Below are 22464 nucleotides of genomic sequence, written 5' to 3'. Positions count from 1 at the left end.
ACGATATTTAATACAATAATATTCTATCACATGCATGTACCAAGGTTTGTTTATATTGTTATAGTTCAAGCATGTCAGATTCTTGTGATTCCATTTTAAGGTTTTCTTGGCAAAGATATTGGAGTGGTTTGTCCTTTCTTTCTCAGTTCATTTTACAGTAGAGGAAACTGAGGTAGATAGGGTTAAGTGACTTGCCCAAGGTCACCCAGTTTGAGTTTTGAGTAATCTATCTGACTCCAAGCCTGGCACTCTATCCTCTTTGCCACCTCTCTGCCCCCACCGTTTTTGTTGCCACCTCCCAATCAATGACTCATCTGAAGGCTATACTTGGGGGAAAAAAGAGCAAAGGACAGAAAAGTTCTATCCCCAGATCTCGACTAGACAAACCCAAAGCAACCACATTTGGAGGAAGACGCTGTATCTCTTTGTTTCTCACCTCTTTTGGGTTGATGCCTATAGTGAGGGGAGAAAAGGATCAGAATCTGGTTATTCTGGGATGTGAATGTGAATAACCTGCTGTTGTGAGGGATGCTGTTGACAGTTGACACTGAATGTTGAGGGGGAACTGACAGCTCGCTGCTGGCTGCCAGCGTTTCATATTGAAGATTTTCATGCCCTCCTTACTACAGTGATCATAGATTCAAGGCTGGAAAGGGACCTTGGGCAATCCGACCCATTGCTCTCTGGAGTCCAGAGAGGTTAGACTCTTGCGCATGATGAACGGCAGATTTGGACATGGTGAAAAATGCAGTAGATCAGTCAATAATTTCATTTTACTCATTCCACATGTCAAACCCTATACTAAGCACTAGGGACACAAAAAGAGGCAAAAAGAGAATCCCTGTCCTCAATTTTCTCATAATTTAAGGGCCGCTAGGTAGTGCATGAACAAAGCTCTCTGGCTCGGGAGTCAGAAGGCCCCGAGTTCGGATCCAGAGGACACTGTGTGACCCTGATTGCCAGGGACAGTGGTTACTCCTTGGGGAGGAGGAGGGGGCTCTAGGCTCCTCCCACGGGGGCCCAGGTTCCAATCAGAGAGGGATAGTGATAAATCCCTCACACCTCAGTGAACTCATCCGTCAATAATCAATGAACCAAGAAAGAGTAAAACCTAGGATTCGTAGCCGTCCTTTAGAGCCCAGCTAAAGTGCCACCTCCTGGGGCGGCTAGGTGGCACTGTGGATGGAGCACCGGCCCTGGAGTCAGGAGTCCCTGGGTTCAAATCCGGCTTCAGACACTTAAGAATGCCCTAGCTGTGTGGACTGGAGCAAGCCACTGCACCCCATTTGCCTTGCAAATAAATAAAAATAAAACAAAGTGCCACTCCCTGGAAGCCTTCCCTGACCTCCTCCACAGCACTTTAACGCCCTTTTCATGTATTATTGTGACTATAATTTTATCCATGAATGTCCTGGAGGAGCCTGGGGCCTGGATGCGAATTCTAACAGGCAGTGTGGCCTCGGGTAAGTCACTTTGCCCCATTACACCCCGAAGGGGTGAGACCAGCTCTCTCTTGTCTTTGAGCCTCCGCCCCGCCGCGCTCCTCCACCAGGCTTTGCCCCACACAAACATGGCGGCGCCCCGCGGGCCAATACAATTCAGAGAGGCCGGCGGCGCCCCGCCTTCCCCCGCCCCGTGGACCAATGGAAACGGAGCACGACAACCTGCGCCTGCGCGGTAGCGGCCGCGGGGCCCCGGCGGGCGGCGACTCGGGGGGAGCGCGACCGGGAAGATGCCTAAAAAGAAGCGGGAGAATCTGAGCGTGGCTCAGGAGGTGAGGGGGGGGCGCGCGGGTGGTACGGTCGGGGTTCTCGCGCCCCCCCTGCGGCACCCGCGGTGGGTCGGCCCGGCTCGGGGAGGGGGCGGTGAGGGAAGAGACCCAGCGAGGGCGCAGCCACGCCGGAGGGAAAGCGAGGGGGCTGCGGAGGAGTGCAAAGGGGGCTGGCCCAGGAGCAGGCAAGGGGAAAGGGGGAGGGAAGCGAAGAGAGGGAGGGGCTGCAAAGGATTGCTGGCCTTGGGGAGGGGGTGCAGCAGGAAAAGAAGAGGCCAGATAGCGCTTGGGCGGGAAAAATCCTAAAAGTGAGAGTGGGGGGAACCCGACTCCGTGGAACTAATGTTTATTAACTAGCCACGTGCAGGCCCCAGACTGAACCCCCAAGCGGGCCGAAGCTGGGGCTCAGTGGGAACCTCACACATGAACCTCAACCCCGGGATAATTCATGACCTTGGAGATTTACCTGGGGCTCAGACATGCTAGTGCATTGCCGAGACACTTGAACCACGGCTTCATGGACATAAACGCTATTCTTTCCCCTTTGTCTCAGGCAGTTATCATCATATCTGGTAACGCCTAACTATGTGACTTTAGACAAGTCTCTTAACCTCACAGGTGAAGAAACATCTGTAAAATGAGAGGATTAGAAAAGATGGTGGCTGCTGAAGTTCTTTCCAGTACTCATCAGACATGCCAAAAGCAATAGGCTGCTCCTGAAGCCTTATGAGCAATGTGACCCAGGCTGACCTGTGCTCTGGATCTCTTTGGCAGTGGCATGGAGAGTAGATGAGAGGGGAGGAAGGCTGAAAGCAGGGATATCCGTAGATTGTTGCAATAATCCATACCAGGGATAAAGGCCTGAACCAGAATAGTAGTCCCTGGGAGTAGAGAGAAGAGTAATAGAAAAATGTTGTAAGGGGAGAATCCACATGACATCTCCATTGATTGGTTGAGGGAAGGAGGAAGACAGAAGATGAGGAAAAATCAAGCTTGAGCTTCTAGGAAGATGGTACTGTCCTGAACAAAAATAAGGAAGTTTAGAGCACCAGATAATGAAGTGATAGACCTGGAGTCTAAAAGAGTTCAAACCCAGCCTCAAACATTTACTAGTGTGACCCTGTACAAGTCACTTCACCTCTGTTTGCTTCAGTCTCCTCATCTATAAAAGACGATAATCATAGAACCTATACCCCCACCACCAGGGTTGGGAGACGATAAAATGAGATAATATCTATACAGTGCTTTACAAATTTTAAGTGCTATATAAATGCTGGATAATAGTATTATTACAAGTTATATAGGGTAATTTCAAGAATTCAAGAGGGAGATGAGGACTGTATGTAGAAATGGAAGTCATCTGCATAGAGATGATAATTAAACCCATGAAAGCAGATGAGATCACCAAAAGAAAGAATGTAGAATAGAGCTTTGGGGGAAAGGAAATACATGAAATGGAGGACAGGTTGAAGAGAACTCTAGGCAAAAGACAAAAGAAGCTAAAGTGTGTCAACAGTATCAAAAGGCATAGGATTCCAAAGTTGGATTTTGGTGGGGTATGAATGGCAGGAGGATAAGGGGTCAAGATTTTCCTTCTTTTTAAAAAATATTAATATTTCATTTTCTCCAATTACATGTAAAAACAATTTTTAAATTTTTGAGTTATATTATGCAATAATCAACTATGATTGACTTAACTATTCTCAGCAATATGAGCCAAGATAATTCTAAAGGACTCATGATGGAAAACGCTATCTACCTTCAGACAAAGAACTGTTAAAAGTCTAAATGCAGACTGAAGCATACTGTTTTCAGATTATTTTTTTTTCATGATTTTTTCCTTTTTGTAAACTGTTTCTTCTTTTACATCATAACTAATACGGACATATGTTTTACATGAATGCACATATATCTCCTATATCAAATTACTTGCTGTTTTAAGGAAAGAGGAGGGAAGGGAGAGAGGGAGAAAATTTGGAGATCAAAATTTTATTTAAAATGTTTAACATTGTCTTTACACATAAATAAAATAAATACTAATAAAAATTTAAAAATACAAATATAAAATTTTTGTTCTGAATTTTCTCCCTCCTCTCCTCACCCCCCTTACCATCCCCATCACCACCCCATCTTTGAGAAGGAACCAGGATTTCTCTAGCTAAATTGATTAACTAGAGATAATTGTGAATTGAATTGAAGAGAAAATTAATTGAAGTTTACATGTAAGACACACAAAAAATAGGTTTAATAAGGTAGAGGGAAGCCTTACAAGTTACCACCCCTCTGGATGGATGTTTCAGGTGGAAATGTTGGTCATGGGAATGATTTAGCCCATTGGTAGAAAACTGAAGAAGGTGAAATAATACAATCATCAATCTGGAGAGAAAGAGAATCCTGTAATGGATGGAACACTGGACTTGAAGTCATGAAGACATGGGTTCAAATGCTAGTGTCTCCTCTCTATCAATTTCCTCATCTAGAAAAGGAGAAGGTTGGATATTAGGGCCTCGAAGGACCCTTCCAACTTTGTCTATTATCCTATGAGGAGTTTGAAAGAATAATGAAGTTAGGGAGCAGGATGGAATTAAGAAGGTGAAACCAGGAAAAGTGATGAGGAGGATAGATTTTTTTTTTATCTCCACTGTTCTCTGTCTTAGTAAGTAGAGTCTTCTCTGGTACTTGTCTTTCTAATGAAATTCTGAATCCGTAGCCTGTGACTGGAGGTCATTAAACATGTCAGAGTCCTCTCCCCAAGAGGCCAGTAATAGACTCTGTTAATTGCATCTCTTGCCCAAGTTTTGGAATTCTGCCTGCTCTTTGCTTATAGTCTTAATTTTGACTTTAATACCTTGTGGCATAATGGTGGGAGCCAGGAGCCTGGGGTTCTGGTCCCAGCTCTACCATTAACTCTCTCTGTGAGGCCACAAAAGGCCTACGTTTCTTTATCTGGAATATGAGGAGCTTGAGCTGGATGGTCTCTAGAGGTCCCTTCTCCAGCTCTAAAATTCTAGGATCTATGATCTATGAGCATATCAGGTATGAAGCTTTGTGGTTTCAGAATTACTTTAGACTTGTGGTTTTCTGACAGAATTTTTCTTGTTATTGTTGTTTTAAGCTTCCATTGAATTCATGGAATAAAGATAATTGGAATAGAAAGAGGGTTTAACAAGGAGACTGTGGACCTGAGTCAGAGTCCTGTTGTTAACTAACTGTGTGGTCATGGGCAGCTCAGTACCCCTCTTTGGATTTGTGTCCTTATCTGTCAAATGTAGGTGGCCCCCTCCAATTCTGTCTTCCTTTTTTGTGACTGTAAAGCAGAACAGTTAGGTGGTGCAGTGGAAATCGCCAAACCTTAAGTCAGAGGAAGACCTTGAGTTCAAATCCAACCTGAAACACTTTTCTTGCTGTGTGACCCCGGGAAAGTCATTTAACCCTGTTTGCCTTAGTTTCCTTCTCTCTAAAATGAGAAGAAAAGGCAAACCACTCCAGTATTTTTGCCAAGAATACCCTAAATGGCATCAGGAAGAGACAGACACAACAGAAAACACAACAACAGAAGGCCAGAACCTTTTTCACTTGGAGCAAAGAGTTAAAATAGGAGGCTAATAGTGAAGAGGAAACTTGCCAGGAAAAGAGGTGGTCCTGCGCTCCCTCTTCATGAGAGTGAATATAGGCTAACCAGTTAGGTGAGGTACTGGGACTCTGTTTGCTACAAGGAAGAGGTTCAACCACTCCTTCCAAGTCAGTCCTGAGAAAAAGCTCCATTCACCCCATGCTAGTTATGACTCTTCTGTGAAGTTAAGACACAATTCCTGTCCACCAAATACTTCCATAACTTTTAGTTTTGAGGGAGAAAATGTTTGTGAACCAACTTGAATAAAGAGCCCATTCTTCAAACAGTGCTTGTTGGGTCATTTCCAGTGCTGGACAACTCTTTGTGATCCCTTTTGAGATTTTCTTAGCAAATAAACTAGAATGGTTTTCCATTTCTTTCTGGAGTTCATTTTGTAGATGAGTAAATTGAGGCAGCCAGGATTAAGTGACTTAATCAGGATCACAAAGCTAGTAAAAGTCTGAAGTCAAATTTAAATTCAGATCCTCCTAACACTCTAGGCCCAGCACTCTACCCACTTCACCATCAGAACTGGCTATTATCAGGTGGCTAGGTGGCGCAGTGGATAAAGCACTGGCCCTGGAGTCAGGAGGACCTGGGTTCAAATCCGATCTCAGACACTTAATAATCACCTACCTGTGTGGCCTTGGGCAAGCCACTTAACCCCATTTGCCTTTCAAAAAAAAAACACCTAAAAAATCCTGGCTATTATCAAAGGAATCCTTAGTCACTCACCATTCAGAAAAAGAATCTGAAACCCACAGGCCTCCTACCTTGCTTCCCCATCACTAGCAACTACTCTTCCACCTTTACCTCCCCTTCCTATGCCCACCCAAGGCCTGAATATTGGGCTGATGCTCAGTTGCATAGATATTGTGTTCTTATTAAAAGTTCTGTGCTCAGAGCCAATGAAGTGGTGATTTAATCAAAAATGTTTGTTAATCTGATGAGCGCAATAAAAACCACACAAGTGAATAATCTCAGCACCTGCAAACAGTTTCCACTTGTTATAAAGAAGCAATTACCAGGCAGGCTACAGTCACTCCCTAGGGCTGTTTCAAGCCATCTGTACCGGGCAGTAGCTTCCCTGGGTACCTGGGACAGCTCCTTTACTCTGTTTCCCTATAGCTCCTCTCTCTTAGATCCTCTCCACTCCCACTCCCACTCTCATCTCTTGAGACTGAAGAACAGGCAGTAGGGTCTTAGGATCTAGCATCTGAGAGATTATTTTGAATAACAAGAAAATTTTATTTAAGATGATAAAGAAAATCCTCTCTGCAGCTGAACTAAATGTGTCATGCGAGAAGAGGATAATTTCCCCCCCTCCAATCCTAATAGTAGAATCCTGATAGAGGCAAAATCTGCTTAAGCTTTTTATCCAGAATAATAATCTGTGCTTCAGTACTTAATAATTATATTCCATCCTTTGGAAGCAGATAGTTCAACTTAGCATCTTTAGATGGTGCCACAAATGCACACTGCCCTAATCAGGCCCCATCTAGAGTGTTGTATTGTTATTCAGTCATATACCACTCTTTGTGACCCCATTTAGGGTTTTCTTGGCATAGATACTGGAATGGTTTGCCATTTCCTTCTCCAGCTCATTTTAGAGATGAGGAAACTGAGACAAGCAGGGTTAAGTAACTTGCCCAGGGCCAAAGAGTATCTGAGGTCTGATTTGACCTCAGGAAAATGAGTCTTCCTGACGGAAGACCTAAACCTGGAATCCCCTGATGTTGTCATCTCCACTTAATAATTAGATTGGGATTTACTGATCAAACAAAATACACCAATGTTTATTAAGCCCTACTGTCAGTTAATCATTAAGCATTCATTAAATGCTCATTATGTGCCAGTATTATGGATACAAAGAAAAAACAACAGCACTTGTCCTTAAGGAGCTTAAGGGGAACAACATGTACATAAATAGGTATGTCCAAGATACATAGAGTAGATACAAGTTGGCCTTAAAGGGGAAGGCCTTCTGAAGAAGGTGAAGTTTGAACTGAGTCTTAAAAGAAACCAGGGATTATAAGAGATAAGGGTTAGGAGAAAGAGCATCCCAGGTATGAGACACAGCCTAGACCAAGGCATGGAGAAGAGAAATGAAGGGTCATGTGTGATAAATTGCATGGAGTTCAGCAGAGATGGACCATAAACTAGTTGGAGAGGTGCGATGAGTAGGAAACAAGGAGTCAGGTTGTGAAGAGGTTTAAATGCCAAACAGAGTTTAGATTTGATCCTAGAAGTAATAGGGATACACTGGAGTTTATTGCATAGAGAGAATGATTTGGTCTGATCTGTGCTTTAAAAGAAAAATTACTTTGGTAGTAGAGGCTAGAATGGATTAGGGAAAGACTTGAGATATAGAAATCAATTGGGGGTCATTCCACTTGTTCAGCAAGAGGTGACAAAGGTCTGACCTAGGGTGACTTATATGAGTGGAGAGAACATGTATATGAAAGATGTGGAGATAGAAATGAAATAAGTTGACAACTTGTTATAAGGAGTGAAAGACATTGATAGTGCCCTTCATGGTAATAGGGAAGTTTAACAAGGGGTAGATTTGGGGAATAAAGATATTGAGCTTGGTCTTGGATACATGTTGACTTTGTGCCTATGGGACACTGCAATATAAAATGTTAAATAGTAATGTGAGCCTGCAGCTCAGGAGAAAGACCAGAGCTGGATATATAGATCTGAAAGTCATAGAATTAGTAAATGAGATCACCAAGACAGAGAGAAGAGAGATAAAAGAGAAGGGAATCCAGGACAGAACCTTGTGGTATATCTAAAATTAGAGGGTGTGATATGAGTAAAGATCCTGCAAAGGAGACAAGTAGGAAGGTAGGAAGAAAAGCAGGGAGAGCAGCATCACAAAAATCCCAGAGAGGAGAGCATATTCTGGAATAGAGAGTGATCCAGCAAGTTAAAGGCTACAAGGAGGGTCAGGAAAGATGAGGACTTTAGATCTGGCAACTAAGATATCATGGTCAAATACAAGGAGTTGTAGCAATAACAAAAACCAAAGATTTGGGGGGTGAATGAAACAAATAGATTCTCTCCTTGGTCTTGTGGAGTCCCTAGTCAGATGCTGTTCCCTACCATTGACCCCTAGATATAAGAGGGCAATCCAAATGATTTAGTTCTGAAAAATGAGATGATGCTTAAGGAAGCACTCTACCACTTAGAGTTATCAAATTTATTTAGCTTGAAAGGGATCTTAGAGACTATCTAGTTCAACCTGTTCATTTTACAGAGAAGGAAACTGAGGTTCTTATCCCTAAGTCACCGTGGAAGCAGATTAAGAGGTCTGGTTTTCAATGACGCTGAGAACTAGGAAGCCATGAAGGAAAAGGAAGTTTGACTGATAAAGGGAAAATATAGGATATCTCAGTTCTGGAATAGCCAACTGTCTGTTGGAGGCTGAGTAGTCACCCTATTTCCAAGACTGGAGAGACAAACATTTTTGTCCTTCTCCTTAGAGACTGTGCCAGGCCCAAGAGGTGACTGAAAGGAGATAGCCAACCAAGAGATGAAAGGGACGTGTTTTTTTTTTTGGCCCCATTTCCTCCCCAGCCTGATACCAAGAGATGGTTCAGGGACCACTGACCAGTAAATGAGCCTCCCCTTCTGCCAGGTAGGAGCTACAGGTCTGATTTGGGCAGATGATTTCTCTCTGCTGCCTCTGTTTGGCTCTGATCCACTTGACTGGGGTCAGGAGACTAAAACCTCATTACCTAACACTGCTGGATGTCAGCGTGTGTGAAGTGGCTGTTTGCCAGCATCTTAATTAATGAATTCATAAGGCACAGAGTGGATGCCAGTTCTTGAAAAGTGCTTTGAGCCTTTCTGTGATGAAGAAGCTTTTACTAATTCATCATAAAATATATATTGAGGGAGGAGGAAAAAAACAAACACCGAACAACCTTCTGGCCCCAGGACAGCTGAAGACTTGAGAAGGCAAAGACTGACTTATGTGCCTACTTCAGCCTTGATCTCCATGTAGTAGGAGGTCCCCAGGCATAGTATGTAGTTAATATGTCCTCTGTGGAATTTTCTGTGAAAATTCTGTGCCTTGCTTATCTGTGTGGATCCATGGAAACATGGTGCACCATTATTCTTAGGTTCTCAGAGGCCTTTCCTAAATGGTCCAAGCAAACAGGCAGCTCTGGGTTATGGAGCTGTAAGGAGAATCTGAAAGCCTACTCTTATTAGGGAAGAAATTTCAAGTGATTATTAGAAAAATCCAGGGAGGATGAATGGTTTTGGATTTCACTGGCAGTGAAATGAACCCCTTCAAGTGGGTCATCAGCCTGATCACTAATATTGCCAGCAACATAATATGCCTGCTATAGGAACCGAAGGGAACCTACCTACTCTATCAGCAATGGAGCTCTAACTGGCAGAGATAGTTCCATGGACTCATGATTTCATCTGTGTGGACTCTCTTGCCACCACTGTGTATCTCAGCCCTGAGACCAACCCAATATAGTACAATTGGAAAGAGCATTGGTTTTTGCATTTAGAGGGCCTAGGTTCAGATCTAGTCCCATCACACTTTACTAGCTATGTTATCTTGGACAAGTTGCCCAACCTCCTTAGGCCTCATTTTCCTAGTTTGTAAAATAAGATGGCCTCAGGGGTCCCTTCTAGCCCTAGGTGTAGGACCCCAGGGTATAAATTGGTGATAATATAGTACAGCCTTTACTATGGCCACTGTGGGTGTGAACTCCCAAAACTGGTCATAAGCCAGTTTTATTGAAGTACATATATGTTGCTAGAAAGCCCATTTCTATTTTCAGTAGAATGGTGACAATAATAATTAACTTCCCTAACTCTGAGAACGTGTATCATAGATTTAGAGATCAAAGAAAATGTAGAGATTATTTTACAGATAAGAAAACCCAGAAGCTGTACAAACATTATTACCCTCATTTTATAGATGCACAAAATAGGCTCTGAGTTAAGTATCTTGTCTATAATCATGCAGTTAAGAAGTAGTTAAGATAGGATTCTAACCCAGGTCTCTTGAATCTAAGCCCAACATTCATCCACTCTTATCAGACTGCTTCTCCTGTCTCTTTCTCCTTAGATAAAAATAGTGGGAGAGTTCCATTTCCTTCCCTCCTAGATCCTCTTAAGTCCTGAATCTTTGGGGGCTAATTGGTTGGGGTGTTTTGAGAGATTAGATTGGTTAGTCAACAAGCTTTCCTAAATCCTGCATGCAACAAACACTTGCTAAGATTAGGACTGAGATGTGTATATAGTGAGGGACTTTGCAAAAGTGACAAGACTGGACTCTACCTCTCCTCTCCTCCCTACTTATATAGAGCAAATTATACTTTATCAAGGTTTATAATGCTATGCTGATGAAGAACTTTCATCATATGTGGTATAACATAAGTAGAGAACTAAATCAAACAAAGCACTTAATTGTACAGGATTGTTCACTGTGGAGAATCTTTTAAGATCAAAGAAACATATCACCATGTCAGGAAGATGGAAGCTCCCTGTGGGCAAGGACTGTTGCCTATTGCCCATGCTAGGTACCTATTAAGCCCTTGCCAAATGAATCAATATCTTTTTGACCTTCATTTGGGACATAGAACCAGCTTTGCCTGTGGGAGGAATCTCTCATAGTGGGAGGATGTGGCCAGAGTCTATGGATCTCTAAGTGGATGTCTCCCAACTATAGTTAGTGGCTCCCAGTCAGTTTTTGTCCTTTGTTCTTAGTCCTGTTTACATATGGCATTCCCACTAGAAATGGGACAATGAGACTGAATTGAAAATTATCCAAAGTGCAGTAGCTGGCCCCCTTCCCTAGAGCTTCCCAAAGGCAGGTACCTTCCAAGGAGATAAAAGCCACTCAATACACACTCTATAGTCTCTGATACCAGTGGGACCTAATACCATAGCAACTCCATCAACAGCCACCTGGAGATGGCTACAGAAGGCAACCCAGTCTGTGGAACTGGAACCAGTACAAGCCTATGGTTTCTTCTCATGCTCAGAAAGCATAAGACCTCACCCCACCCACCTCCACCCTGCCTAAGTTGGGGGTTCATAAGGTACAATTTCCTCCCACTTGTCTAGTCTGTGAGAAAATCTCCAATCAGCAACTTGACTCAGTTGCATGGTGGCCTCACTAGGGAGAACTGAGCCATTGTTGAAAAGACCTCCACTCCCTATTGTCAACAGAATAATCAAAGCTGCAGTTGAAATCCCCATTGTAGCAAACTGTGGAGAACTGTATATTGCCTCAAGCAACACAAGCAGAGATGGGACCTTGACCCTTGACAGTCCATTTGGGGAGGAGGTTGTCAGTACTGGAACCAGACCAGTACAAGAAGAGGTCTGACTCATGACTTGATTTCCACCAGAGAGCTACTGAAAGATGCCCCGGAGGGGATTTCAGGAGAATTTTACAGTTTCTCTTAACTTGGCATTTTTATGCTCTATAGGACCCAGGGGAGACTTCCCGAAAGCTCTGAGAATAAGGTGTTATTCCCTACGTCAGGCAAGACGATTTTGCTTCACTGCTTTGATGCTGGTTTGCCTCTGATGAAGCATGGTGGGAATATGAGGCAGCTAAGTCACCCCCCCCCCCAAATTGGTCCTAGCCTGAGCCCCAGAATGCTAGGGCTGTGTGTTTGTGAATAGCATTCTCATGGAAAGTTGTATTCAGAAGGTCCCTCAGAGAGTGACAGTGAGGTGTTTGACTACCTTGACACCTGCCAGTCCTGCTACATATGCTGAATCTAAAACATTACCCACAGCTTGAAGAGGTGAGGTAGCTAGCCCCTTTGCTTCCTCCGCTTTGGCAGCTGACATTCACTATACTTGGTAGATCTAAAAATGCAAGATCTGCTAGATAATAGTTATGGAACCAGCTAGAAGGGAACTTAGAGACCATCTGGTCAAATGTCTTCATTTTACAAATGAGGAAACTGAGGCCTAGAAAGGTTATGACTTGCCAATAGATGCCCAAGGTCTTAGTAATCATCAGAGGAGGGATTTGAACCCACATTAGATAAACATTTGACACAATCAACAAACATTTGTCAAATACCTTCTATGTTTCTGGAAACATTGGGGAATGCAAAGAAAGACAAAAGATAGTCCCTGCCCTCATTGACCTTGCAGTCTAATGGTAGAGACAACATGCAAACAACCATATACAGATAAGCTGTATACTGAAAAAAAATGGAAAAAAACAACAGAAAGGCACTACAATTAAATATTGGGAAAGGCTTCTTGTAGAAGGTGGGATTTTAGCTATTCTTGAAGAAGGCCAGACAAGACCCACTCATTCCAGAGCTGGGATTCTTTCTAATCTGCCTTGCTGTATTATTTTCCCAGGCTCCTCAGATTCACCCAATGCATGGGATTTCAATCTGCAAGGAGCCTCAGAAATCATCTCACCAGCCCTTTTATTTTATAAATGAGGAAACCAAGGCTCAACAAGATTAATTTAGTATCACAAAGTAATAGACTTAAAGCCAATCATCTCATCATAGGATCAATGGCTGAAAGTTGGGAGTTTAGAGAAGACATTCCATCCAACTACTTCATTTTACAAATAAGGAAACCGAGACCCTAAGAAGTGGAGTAAACTGTTCAAGGTCACACTGGGAGTAAGTAGCAGACCTGAGATTTGAACCCAGGTCCAAATGCCAGATTCAGTCCCCTTTCCATCCTACTGTGCCTTGCCCAAGGTCACAAAGATAATGAATAGTAGATTGGAAAAAAAAATCCCTGAAAATATAATATTATTTCTATTGCACATGCTGACCTTACATTTAAAGTAAACTTGATTAGCAGAAGTTCTTGGGGATCTTGAGTGTTTACTCAGCTAGGGGACTCCTGAGTGTGCTTCCATCTCCCATGTAACCCAAATCAATCACCCCTCTTCCTATGCGCTAGTTCATATACCAAGTCCTTACTTTGCCCCAGAATGTGTTTCCTATAGTTCTCCTTATTGGGCTGTGTCATCTCTTCTCCAATAACTGCTTCCTTTATGCACTTGAAGTAATCTATGGATAGGCTGGGTAATCTTTAGAAGACCCTGAAGCTCTTTTTCTACCATATCTTAACTATTAGGCCTCTCTCTTTTTTCCCCCTCTTCCCTTCCAGATTATTTTACGCTCCCTTCCCTACCTGTTCATCCTGTTTATATCAAGACTTCTCCCAAGCTTCTAAAATAGACAGTCTTACTGTGTCATATAAGCCTTTTACCTCCTCATTCTTCTCCTTCATACCTCCTTCTGTTACCTCTAACCAGCTCAGTTAGATGAAAGATGTGGCACATGAATTAGGATTGAAATCTTGTAGGTAAGGAGGGAAGCAAAGCCATCACCAGCTCACAAAGGGATGAGTTCCTTCCTATTCTTTTCTGTCTCTCCAGCTTTTATTCCCCTAGGATTTATCTGATAAAACAAGCTTTAAATTGGAACTGGGTAGGGGGACAGGAGGGGAAAACTGCTTACCTTTCTCTACCAAGCCATAGAGAATATCACCTTACCACATAGCAAGAAAAAAAGCACTAGAGATTCCCAGGAGCCAAAATTCAAGAAAAGAACTAGCAATAAAACTCATGGTCTATATATTTCTATAACAAATGTACAAAGCATAACTATCAAGCAAGATAAACCAGAGACCCAATGCAAGGAAGGAGCTGTGTTTTAGCCTTGAATTTTTTTTTTTTGTAATACTCACTCAACTTTATTTTTTTAACATTTTAACATTTTATTTGTTTTCCAATTATATACAATAGTAATATGTATCCATCATTTTTTACAAGGCTCTGAATTCTACAATTTTTACCCTCCCCTTCCCTATCCCTCCAAAGAAGGCTGTCTGATAGTCTACATTGTTTCCATGCCATACATTGATGTAAATTGAATGTGTTATAAGAGTAAAAATAAACCCCCTACCCCCCCCCCCCCCGAAGATGAGAAACCTCAAGAATGGAGAGAAAAAAAAATTGTACTTCAGTCTGTGTTCAGATTCCAATGGCTCTGTCTCTGGGGTGAGTTGTTTTCTTTATCATAAGTCCACCAGAGAAGTTGCTTCAATATTTTTCCTTCAGTTGCTGTTACTAGCTGTACCTCTACTCTATTTCTCCCCACTCTCATTTATTCTGTTCTCTCTCCTTTCATCCTGGCCCTGTCCAAAAGTGTGTTGAATCTGAGTACCCTCTCCCCTGATCTTCCTCTCTTCTATCACCTATTCCCCGCCTTCCCTTCCCCCATTCCCCCTTATCCTATCCCTTTCTTATTTTTCTCTAGGGTAAGATAGATTTCCTCACCCTATCAAGTGTATATGTTATTTCCTCTTTGAGTCATTTCTGATGAGAATGAATAGCCTTGAATGTTTTGAGAGACAGAAAAGAATACCTGGCTTGGTTTTTGCCCCCAATATATATGCATGTTATCACTAGTTCCTTTGCCCCCTGTAGACTTCAACCATAATTCTCATATCCAAAAATTCATTTCACTGAGTTGGCTTGGACAGGGGCTTACCCAGACCAGTATTTCCTTAGTATTCTATCAATTCAACTCAACCCAATTCTTTTTTTAAGTGGCAAGGCACTATGCTAGGTACTGGACATACAAGAACAAAAATGAGATAGTGTAATGAGTAAGCCCTCAAGAAGTTTACATTACCAAGAGATATGGCCTGTTTGCAAGCAAGTACAAAACATATGCAAATTAATACAAAGTAATTTCAAGGAGGAGAGTGGGCTATTTGGTGGGTGGGAGAGATGCATCTCAGCCATGCTTTCCAAAAAGTTAGGGAGTCTCTGAGGTAGAAGGAAGTGCATTCCAGATATGGGGGAGGGGGCTACTTAAACAAAGGTATAGAAGAATGTCATGGACTGGAAGAAACTTGTAGACCAGTTTGACTGGAACAGAGATGCCATATGAAAAAGGAAAATTGGGTGAAAATCACATCGTATCAACATCAGTGTCTTGGCATGGTGGAAAGAAGCCCTAGATTTGGTGTCAAATATGGAGGTGGGGTTAACCCTCAACTTTGCTATGTAGCACTTGAGTTATCTCAAACAAATCATTTAGCTTCTGTGGACTTCACTTTCCTTATCTTTAAAATGAAGAGGTTGAACTAGATGATCCCTAACATCCTTTCTTTCTCATGAATGCTATAGTTTTCAGGACCTCCTCTATTACATAGACATCTAGTTTTTGAACTAAAGATCTTCGGAACAGAGAGAACCAAATAACTTCCTGGTGCTAGAAAACCATTTTGCTTAAGAATGAACTATATGGCCCCAGCTAGGTGGCATAGTGAAATAGAGCACTGGCCCTGGAGTCAGGAGGACCTGAGTTCAAATCCAGCTTCAGATACTTAATAATTACCTAACTCTGTGACCTTGGACAAGTCACTTAACCCCATTGCCTTGTACCCCCCCCCCCAAAATGAGTAATATGATTTTCTGGCATTAAATTTACCTTTCTAAATTTTATGTGTCTATATTTGTTTATTCATTTTATGTTACATTTATATATAATGTATATATTTGCTGACTCTCCCATTTAAATGTAAGCTCCTTGTATGTAAGAGATAGTGTCATTCTTTCTACTTGCATCCCCAGCATCTGGTACATAATATGTGATTTATAAATACTCATTGGTTGACAGGACTAGTATTCATGGAACAAATCTTTAATAAATAGCTACTCTGGCAAGGCATTGAAGAAATGAAGACAACATTAAAATATGTAAGCTAAATCTGGGGATGGGGAATGACTTCTTGACAGAACTAGGGAGTTCAAGAGATAGGAGAAGCAGAAGGAAGCAGAGCCATCACCAACTCACAAGGGGATGGAGTTCCTTCTTTTCTGTTTCTCTAAAGAGGACATATACTTGAGGGCAGTCAGTGAAATGACATGGATGGAAAACCAGCAAATTGGCCAGTTGAGTTAGAAAGCATGAGGCACTACAATGAGGTACTACAGTGAGGTAGTAATGGGAGATCAATATGGACAAATGTAGGTTAGAGCCAGGCTGGGAAGATTTTTGGTTTGTTTTTCATATTACTCCCTTTGATGCCCACTTTACTCTAGTAGGACAGAGAGGTTTATCCTCAAGATAGTATGGAATTATACCTTCTTGATCCTGGCTGATCATTTCCTTAAGAAATTAGTCATTGCAGCCTCCTTGTGCTAGTTGAAAGAACTTGAAAGGTTTCCTGCCTATGGCAGACCTGGCCTCGGTTTCAAAGTTTCCTTGTCTTTGGCATGTTGGTCTGCTTCAGTTCTCCTGACTGCTGCCCCAGATTGTAAAACTCACTCGTAACCTCCAGTTTCCCTGAATGTCTCTGACTTCTCAGTACTGTAGTGTATGGTCCTTTGAATGGGGTCCAGATTGTCAGTAGTCCCCCTGGGGACAAGACAGAACCAAATATAATACTTGTGGTCCACTAGGACCCTCCATCCTAGAGTACTTCTTGGTAGCTCATTCTCGCTAGGATACACTGCCATCTGGCTTTCTGTCTGCTCTACTTGATAGAAGTCACAGCTACCATGACACCCAATGACCTCACCACCATGGCTATTGCTAAGGGAGTCTCCCTCCCACTCTGCAACTCTCATTGCCCAGTGGATCAGTCACCCAGGGATTTCACCAGGCTTTTCTTCTCCTGGCTCAATAGTACAGATACTCAAGAGCTGTTCTTGCTTCAGTGAGTGCAGAAGCGAAGTTCCTTTGCCAATTGTTTGCATTTCCTGGCCCTGGGAATCCTGCAGTCATGCTGGGACATCTGAGGATAAATTCATGACTGAATGAAAATCCTTGAGCCCTCTTCTCCATCTCCCTCTGAACTGTTCTCCACCTCCAATCCCTTACCCTACCCCAGTCCCACATCAACAGCAGCTGGATTCTAAAGAAGGGGAAATTGCTGTTTAGAAACTAAGAGGAGAGGGCCCTTGGTGGAATATAAATATTCATGGAAGGAGTTTAGAACTTCAGTCCCTAAAACCTTGATTTGTGTTCACCCATTTAAGCCTCATTAAAAAGTGGTGAATGAAAGAGGGAATATCCAGAGGAGCTGCAGATGAATTGGGCTCCATGCAGATAAAGGCCTCAAGCTGCCAGCTTTGCAGGCAGTGCCCAGAGCTCTGTGGCAGCTTGGCTTGGTCACTAATCACTTGCCAACCTCAATTTTAGGATTTTGCTTAGCATGAGCCCTGCTTCTTGCTCTCTAGAGACTTTATTGTTTGGACACCTGGTGACTTCCTGAAGCTGGGTAGGAAGCTGGGTAGGAATGCAGCCCCTTCCCAGAGATCAGAGGACTTATTTTTCCTAATCAAGCAAGACATAAGGCCTCTCCAGAGGACTTAACCCTTCTTGTGATTCCTGGGATCTCAGACCAGAGGTAGGATGGGAGACTGATTGTCTTCTTGGGAGGGTGGAAGGATTTCAGAAGGAGCTTGGCTGGGAACCCTCTGGCCTCAGTTGCCATATAATCCTGCTCCATATCCCTCAATTTGATGGCTAATGCTCTATAACTGACTTAGGGTAGAAATCAGAGGCAAGTTGGTGGCCCTTTATGGTTCCTCCAGGTCAGATCAAAAGTCCAAAGATTTAGAGCTGAGCACCCATCCAGTGTCTCCCAACTACCTGCTCAACATCCACCAGGGAAGTCTCATAGACATCTCAAACCCAATGTGTCCAAATATCTTTTCTCCAAACCCACCCTTCTTGAATATCATTGCCATTCTTCCAATAAAGAGGTTCTAAACTTAGGAGTCAGACCAGACTCTTCTATCTCCTTCCCTACCCCGCTCTCCATAGGCAATCAGTTGTTGACTTATTTATCCATCCTAGCTCTTTACTGATATCTGCTCCCTTCTACTCATACCACGACTCCTCTGCTCACTTCTTTCTGAGCCATAGCTGCCAGATTGGTCTCCCTCTTTCTTCCATCTCTCCTCTCCAAGCCAACCTCACACATTGTCCAAACTGATATAATAAATAAGTCAACAAGGATCCATCAAGCACCTGTGTGTATTGGGTACTTAGGGCTAGGCTCTAAGAATAAATAGACAAAAAACAAAACAGTGCCTGGTTTCAAGGAAATTAGATCTTGTTGGGGGAATACAAATGAAGTATCTACACAATACAAGAGAAACCTGGGGAGAGGTCCTAATTATGGGAGTTGGAAAAAGCTTCATATAGATAATATGGCTTATATCTATGTAGCCTTACTATGTGCTAAACACTTTACAAATATTTCATTTGCTGCTCCCAACAGCCCTTGGAGGCAGACAGTTGAGTGACTGTGTGTGGAAAATCAGCAAATTGGCCATTTGGGTCAGAAAACAGAGTGCATAATAAGGCAGGAATGTGAGATCAATTTGGATAGATATAGATTAAAACAAAGCTGGGGAGATTTAGGGAGGTAGCCGCTAGAGCTGCTGGGTAGTGCAGTGGGTAGAACTGGAGTCAAGAATCTAACCTCAGATACTAGCTGTGTGACTTTGGGAAAGTCACTTAACCCTATTTGCCTCAGTTTCCTCATCTGTAAAATGAGCTGGAAAAGAAAATGGCAAACCACTGCTATATCTTTGCCAAGAAAACCTCAAATTGGGATCACCAGGAATCAGAAATGACTGCACGCACAACAACAAAAAAATGCTCTTTCCAGGACAGTGAATTGGTACAGCAAATAGAGCATCAGGAAGACCCGAATTGGTTTCAAACATTTGCTAGCTATGTGACCTGGGCAAGTCACTTCACCCTGTAAGTCTCAGTTTCCTCATCTATATACAGGAGTTGGAGAAGGAAATGGCAAACTACTGCAGTATCTGCCCAAAAAGCCCCATCTGGGGTCATGAAGAGTCAAATGTGACTGAACAACAACCACAAAGTACTATTATGATCTCCATTTTACAGATGAAGAAACTGAGGCAAACAAGTGACTTGCTACACACCTAGAAATTATCTGAGACTAGATCTGAACTCAGATCTTCCTCTCAGCCCATGCTTTATCCACTTTACCACTTTGATCTGAGTCTTACAAAAGTAGAAGACTCTGAGTCAAAGGTAAAGTGGAACTGTGTTCTAGATATGGGGGATAGCCATACAAAGGTTTGGAGATGGAATATCGCATGTGAGCAACAGCAATAAAGTTGTGGGAAGTGCAGTAATGAGGCTGGAAAGGTAGGTTGGGGCCAAGGTGTGAAGGTCTTTAAAAGCTAATTCATGAGGTCGCTAGGTGGTGCAATGGATAAAGCACCGGCCCTGGAGTCAGGAGTGCCTGGGTTCAAATCCAACCTCAGACACTTAATAATTACCTAGCTGTGTGGCCCTGGGCAAGACACTTAACCCCATTTGCCTTGCAAAAAAAAAAAAGCTAATTCATCAAGGCAACAGGGAGCTGCTAGAGTTTACTGAGTGGGGAAATGACATGGTCAGACCTGAACTTGAAAAAGATTGTTTTCTTTTCTAGTTTATTCTCATTTTACAAATGAAAAAATTGAAGCAAATAGGAGTCAAGTGACTTGCCCAGGGTCACACAGCTAGTAAGTGTCTGAGCCCAAATTTGAATTCAGATCTTCTGACTCTCTATTGACTGTACCACCTAGCTACCCAACAAAGTAGCGAGATCATTGCCACAGTTCGAGGAAGAGGTAATGTGGACATGAAACAAGGTACTGTCTGAGTGAGTCATTTGAAAGCCAGTTTACAGAGATTTTTGGATTGGAGAGATGACACTCAGGTTTTGAACTTGGATGACTGAAGGATGTCTTCAACAGAAATAGAGAAATTCAGAAGAGGAGAGATGGGCTTTAGAAAAAATGTAATTGGTATAGTTTGGAACATTTAAGATGTCTGTGGGACATCCAGTTTGTCCAGTAGACAAGTGATATGAAAGATGGAGCAGAACATGTCATTCCTCTGCTCAAGAGATTTCCCATTGGCTTTAGGATAAAATATAAAGTCCTCTGTTTAGTATTGAAGGCACTTTGCAATCTGGCTGCAGCCTATTTTTCCAGGCTGATTACATGTTACTCCCACACACATACCTCATTCCAGTCAAACTGACTTACTTACTATTCCCTGTACAGAGCATTTCATCTCCCACTTTGTACAAACTGACTCCTGTCAGTGCTTAGCTCAATTGCCACCTCTTTCATGAAGACTTGGCTAATTCTCCCAGTTGTTAGTATTCTTCCCTCCCAAGTTTGTATTCATTCTGTGTATATTCTGTATTTACTTAGATATACCCTGTTCTATCTCATCCCCATTGCTACCATAGAAGAAAAGCTTCTTGAGAGCAAACTGTCTCACTTTTGTATTTGCATATTCAATTACTGATGCATTGATACTTAATGCATTAATAATGCTTTTTAGTTGATTGGGAAGAGCCTCTGAGAACATCTATTTAGCCCAGTTTACAGATGAGGAAATTTGGAGATAATATGGAGTTATCTAAGTTCCTACAACAACATTGAAACAGAGGCTCAAACTCAAGTCCTCAAGCCCCCAAATGTATTCTTTTCTACATGTCACACTGTGCTTTTTTGTCAAAGTAGGACAACTTAGAGATTTCAGAATCAACCAGAGAAGCCCTGGCTTTTCCTCTGGGCCCAGGAGTCTCCCTCTTTTGCTCTTCCCTCCTTGCCTCTTAAGGGATACTTCTTTACAAGTAATGACTAATAATAAAATCAGAACTGTCAGTTCCAGCTATAGGCAAGTCACCCACAGCTTTATGTGAAATGCTGGCATTGCAGCAATTCTAGGTTAGAATGATGAGACATCTGAACCAGAAGGGACCTTGAAAAATCCAAGGAAAACTAAGGCACAGAGAGATTAAGATCACTCAGAGCCAAGATTTGAATTCAAGTACTTTGGTTTGCAATCTTGAGTTCCTCCTACTACTATCCCTCTATCTCTAACATCTCAGAGGGCAGAAAACTAATCAGCTAAATGTTAGACTTCCTTCAACACTGCTTGGGGACCTTTGAAATATCAGCTTATAGGACTAGCCTCTGGAAGTCCACCAGGGTGAATTCTTTGCTGAAAACTGAAGGTTCTTTCTCCCTAATATTCCCTTTCCCTCTTTCTTTCCTTCCTCTTCACTCTCCTTCCTTCATTTCTTTCTCTCTTTTCTTCACCTTTCCCTTTCCTCTTCCTCCTCCTCCACTCCTTTTTTCCTCCCCCATCTCCTTTCTCCAATCCTCTTCCTTCCTTGGTTAAAGCATCTAAGTTGAGTGAAAAAAGATGAGGATACATTGGTACAAAGTAGAAGACAGCACCGTCCAGCATGGTGGGGGTGCTGTCTTGACCTATAGAGGCTTATAGACTGGGATACCATTCCTTAGCTTCTTCAGGCCCTAAAGTTCTAAAGCCACTTTCATCACTTTCACCACAGTTTGACCCCAAAGCCACCTATCTGGTCTAGTGACATGGGCAGCAGGAGACTTCCCTATTCAGGCACACACCATTTCCCTGTGGTGTCTGGTTTCCCCTGACAGTCCTCCCCTTGGTGCCCATTAGCAGATTAATGAAACAATTAACCAGGCAATTAACTCATCTCTGCTGTTGCTCCCTCCTGCAAGGCCCCACTGAAAGGAATTTTGAGTTGGCAGAGGTATAAGATTGGGGAAGGAGATAGACAGGTAACCTGGAGAGTAATCGCCTGGATTGGGCATGGCCCTGTATAGGGAAGCAGCTGTCACCTAAAATGAATGGGAAGTAAAGGGATAAGGACAGCATGGCCACAGAAGAGAGGCATTAAGATCAAGTCTTTATTGGCAGTTTTGGGCTGTCTCCACCAGCTCCTGATGTCTCTGATCTCTCTATGGAAAAGAAGACATGAGTCTAACATTGGACCTCCTAGACTGGGAAAGTACTGATTCCAAATTATATCCTTATGTTAAAACCCTCCTCCAGCAGAAGAAAATGTTTCCAAAGGAAGAAGAGGACCAGGTGAGGAAAGGAATAGTTTTCTGTGACTCCCTTGAAGAAAAGTTAAAATTTCTGTGGGTTTCTGATCCCCATCTAAAAATGGGCAGATTGAATGAATTAAAAATCTTTAATAAATGCTGCAACTC

The 22464-nt window shown here is 42.6% G+C and overlaps 1 protein-coding gene across 1 annotated transcript in view; it reads left to right on the top strand.

Annotated features, from left to right (window-relative positions):
- The first annotated feature begins 1690 nt into the window (after positions 1-1690).
- The window catches only part of CCDC167 (coiled-coil domain containing 167), a 32576-nt gene continuing 11802 nt past the window's right edge, over positions 1691-22464 (top strand). The window contains exon 1 of the mRNA XM_074236837.1: positions 1691-1774. Coding sequence (XP_074092938.1) covers positions 1733-1774 — 42 coding nt within the window. The 5' untranslated portion in view covers positions 1691-1732. The remainder of the gene's footprint in view (positions 1775-22464) is intronic.

Source organism: Macrotis lagotis, chromosome 5, assembly GCF_037893015.1.
Source record: "Macrotis lagotis isolate mMagLag1 chromosome 5, bilby.v1.9.chrom.fasta, whole genome shotgun sequence".
In the NCBI taxonomy this organism is placed as follows: Eukaryota; Metazoa; Chordata; class Mammalia; order Peramelemorphia; family Peramelidae; genus Macrotis; species Macrotis lagotis.
The sequence above is the reverse complement of the archived record's forward strand: the minus strand, read 5'-3'. Positions and strand labels throughout refer to the sequence as shown.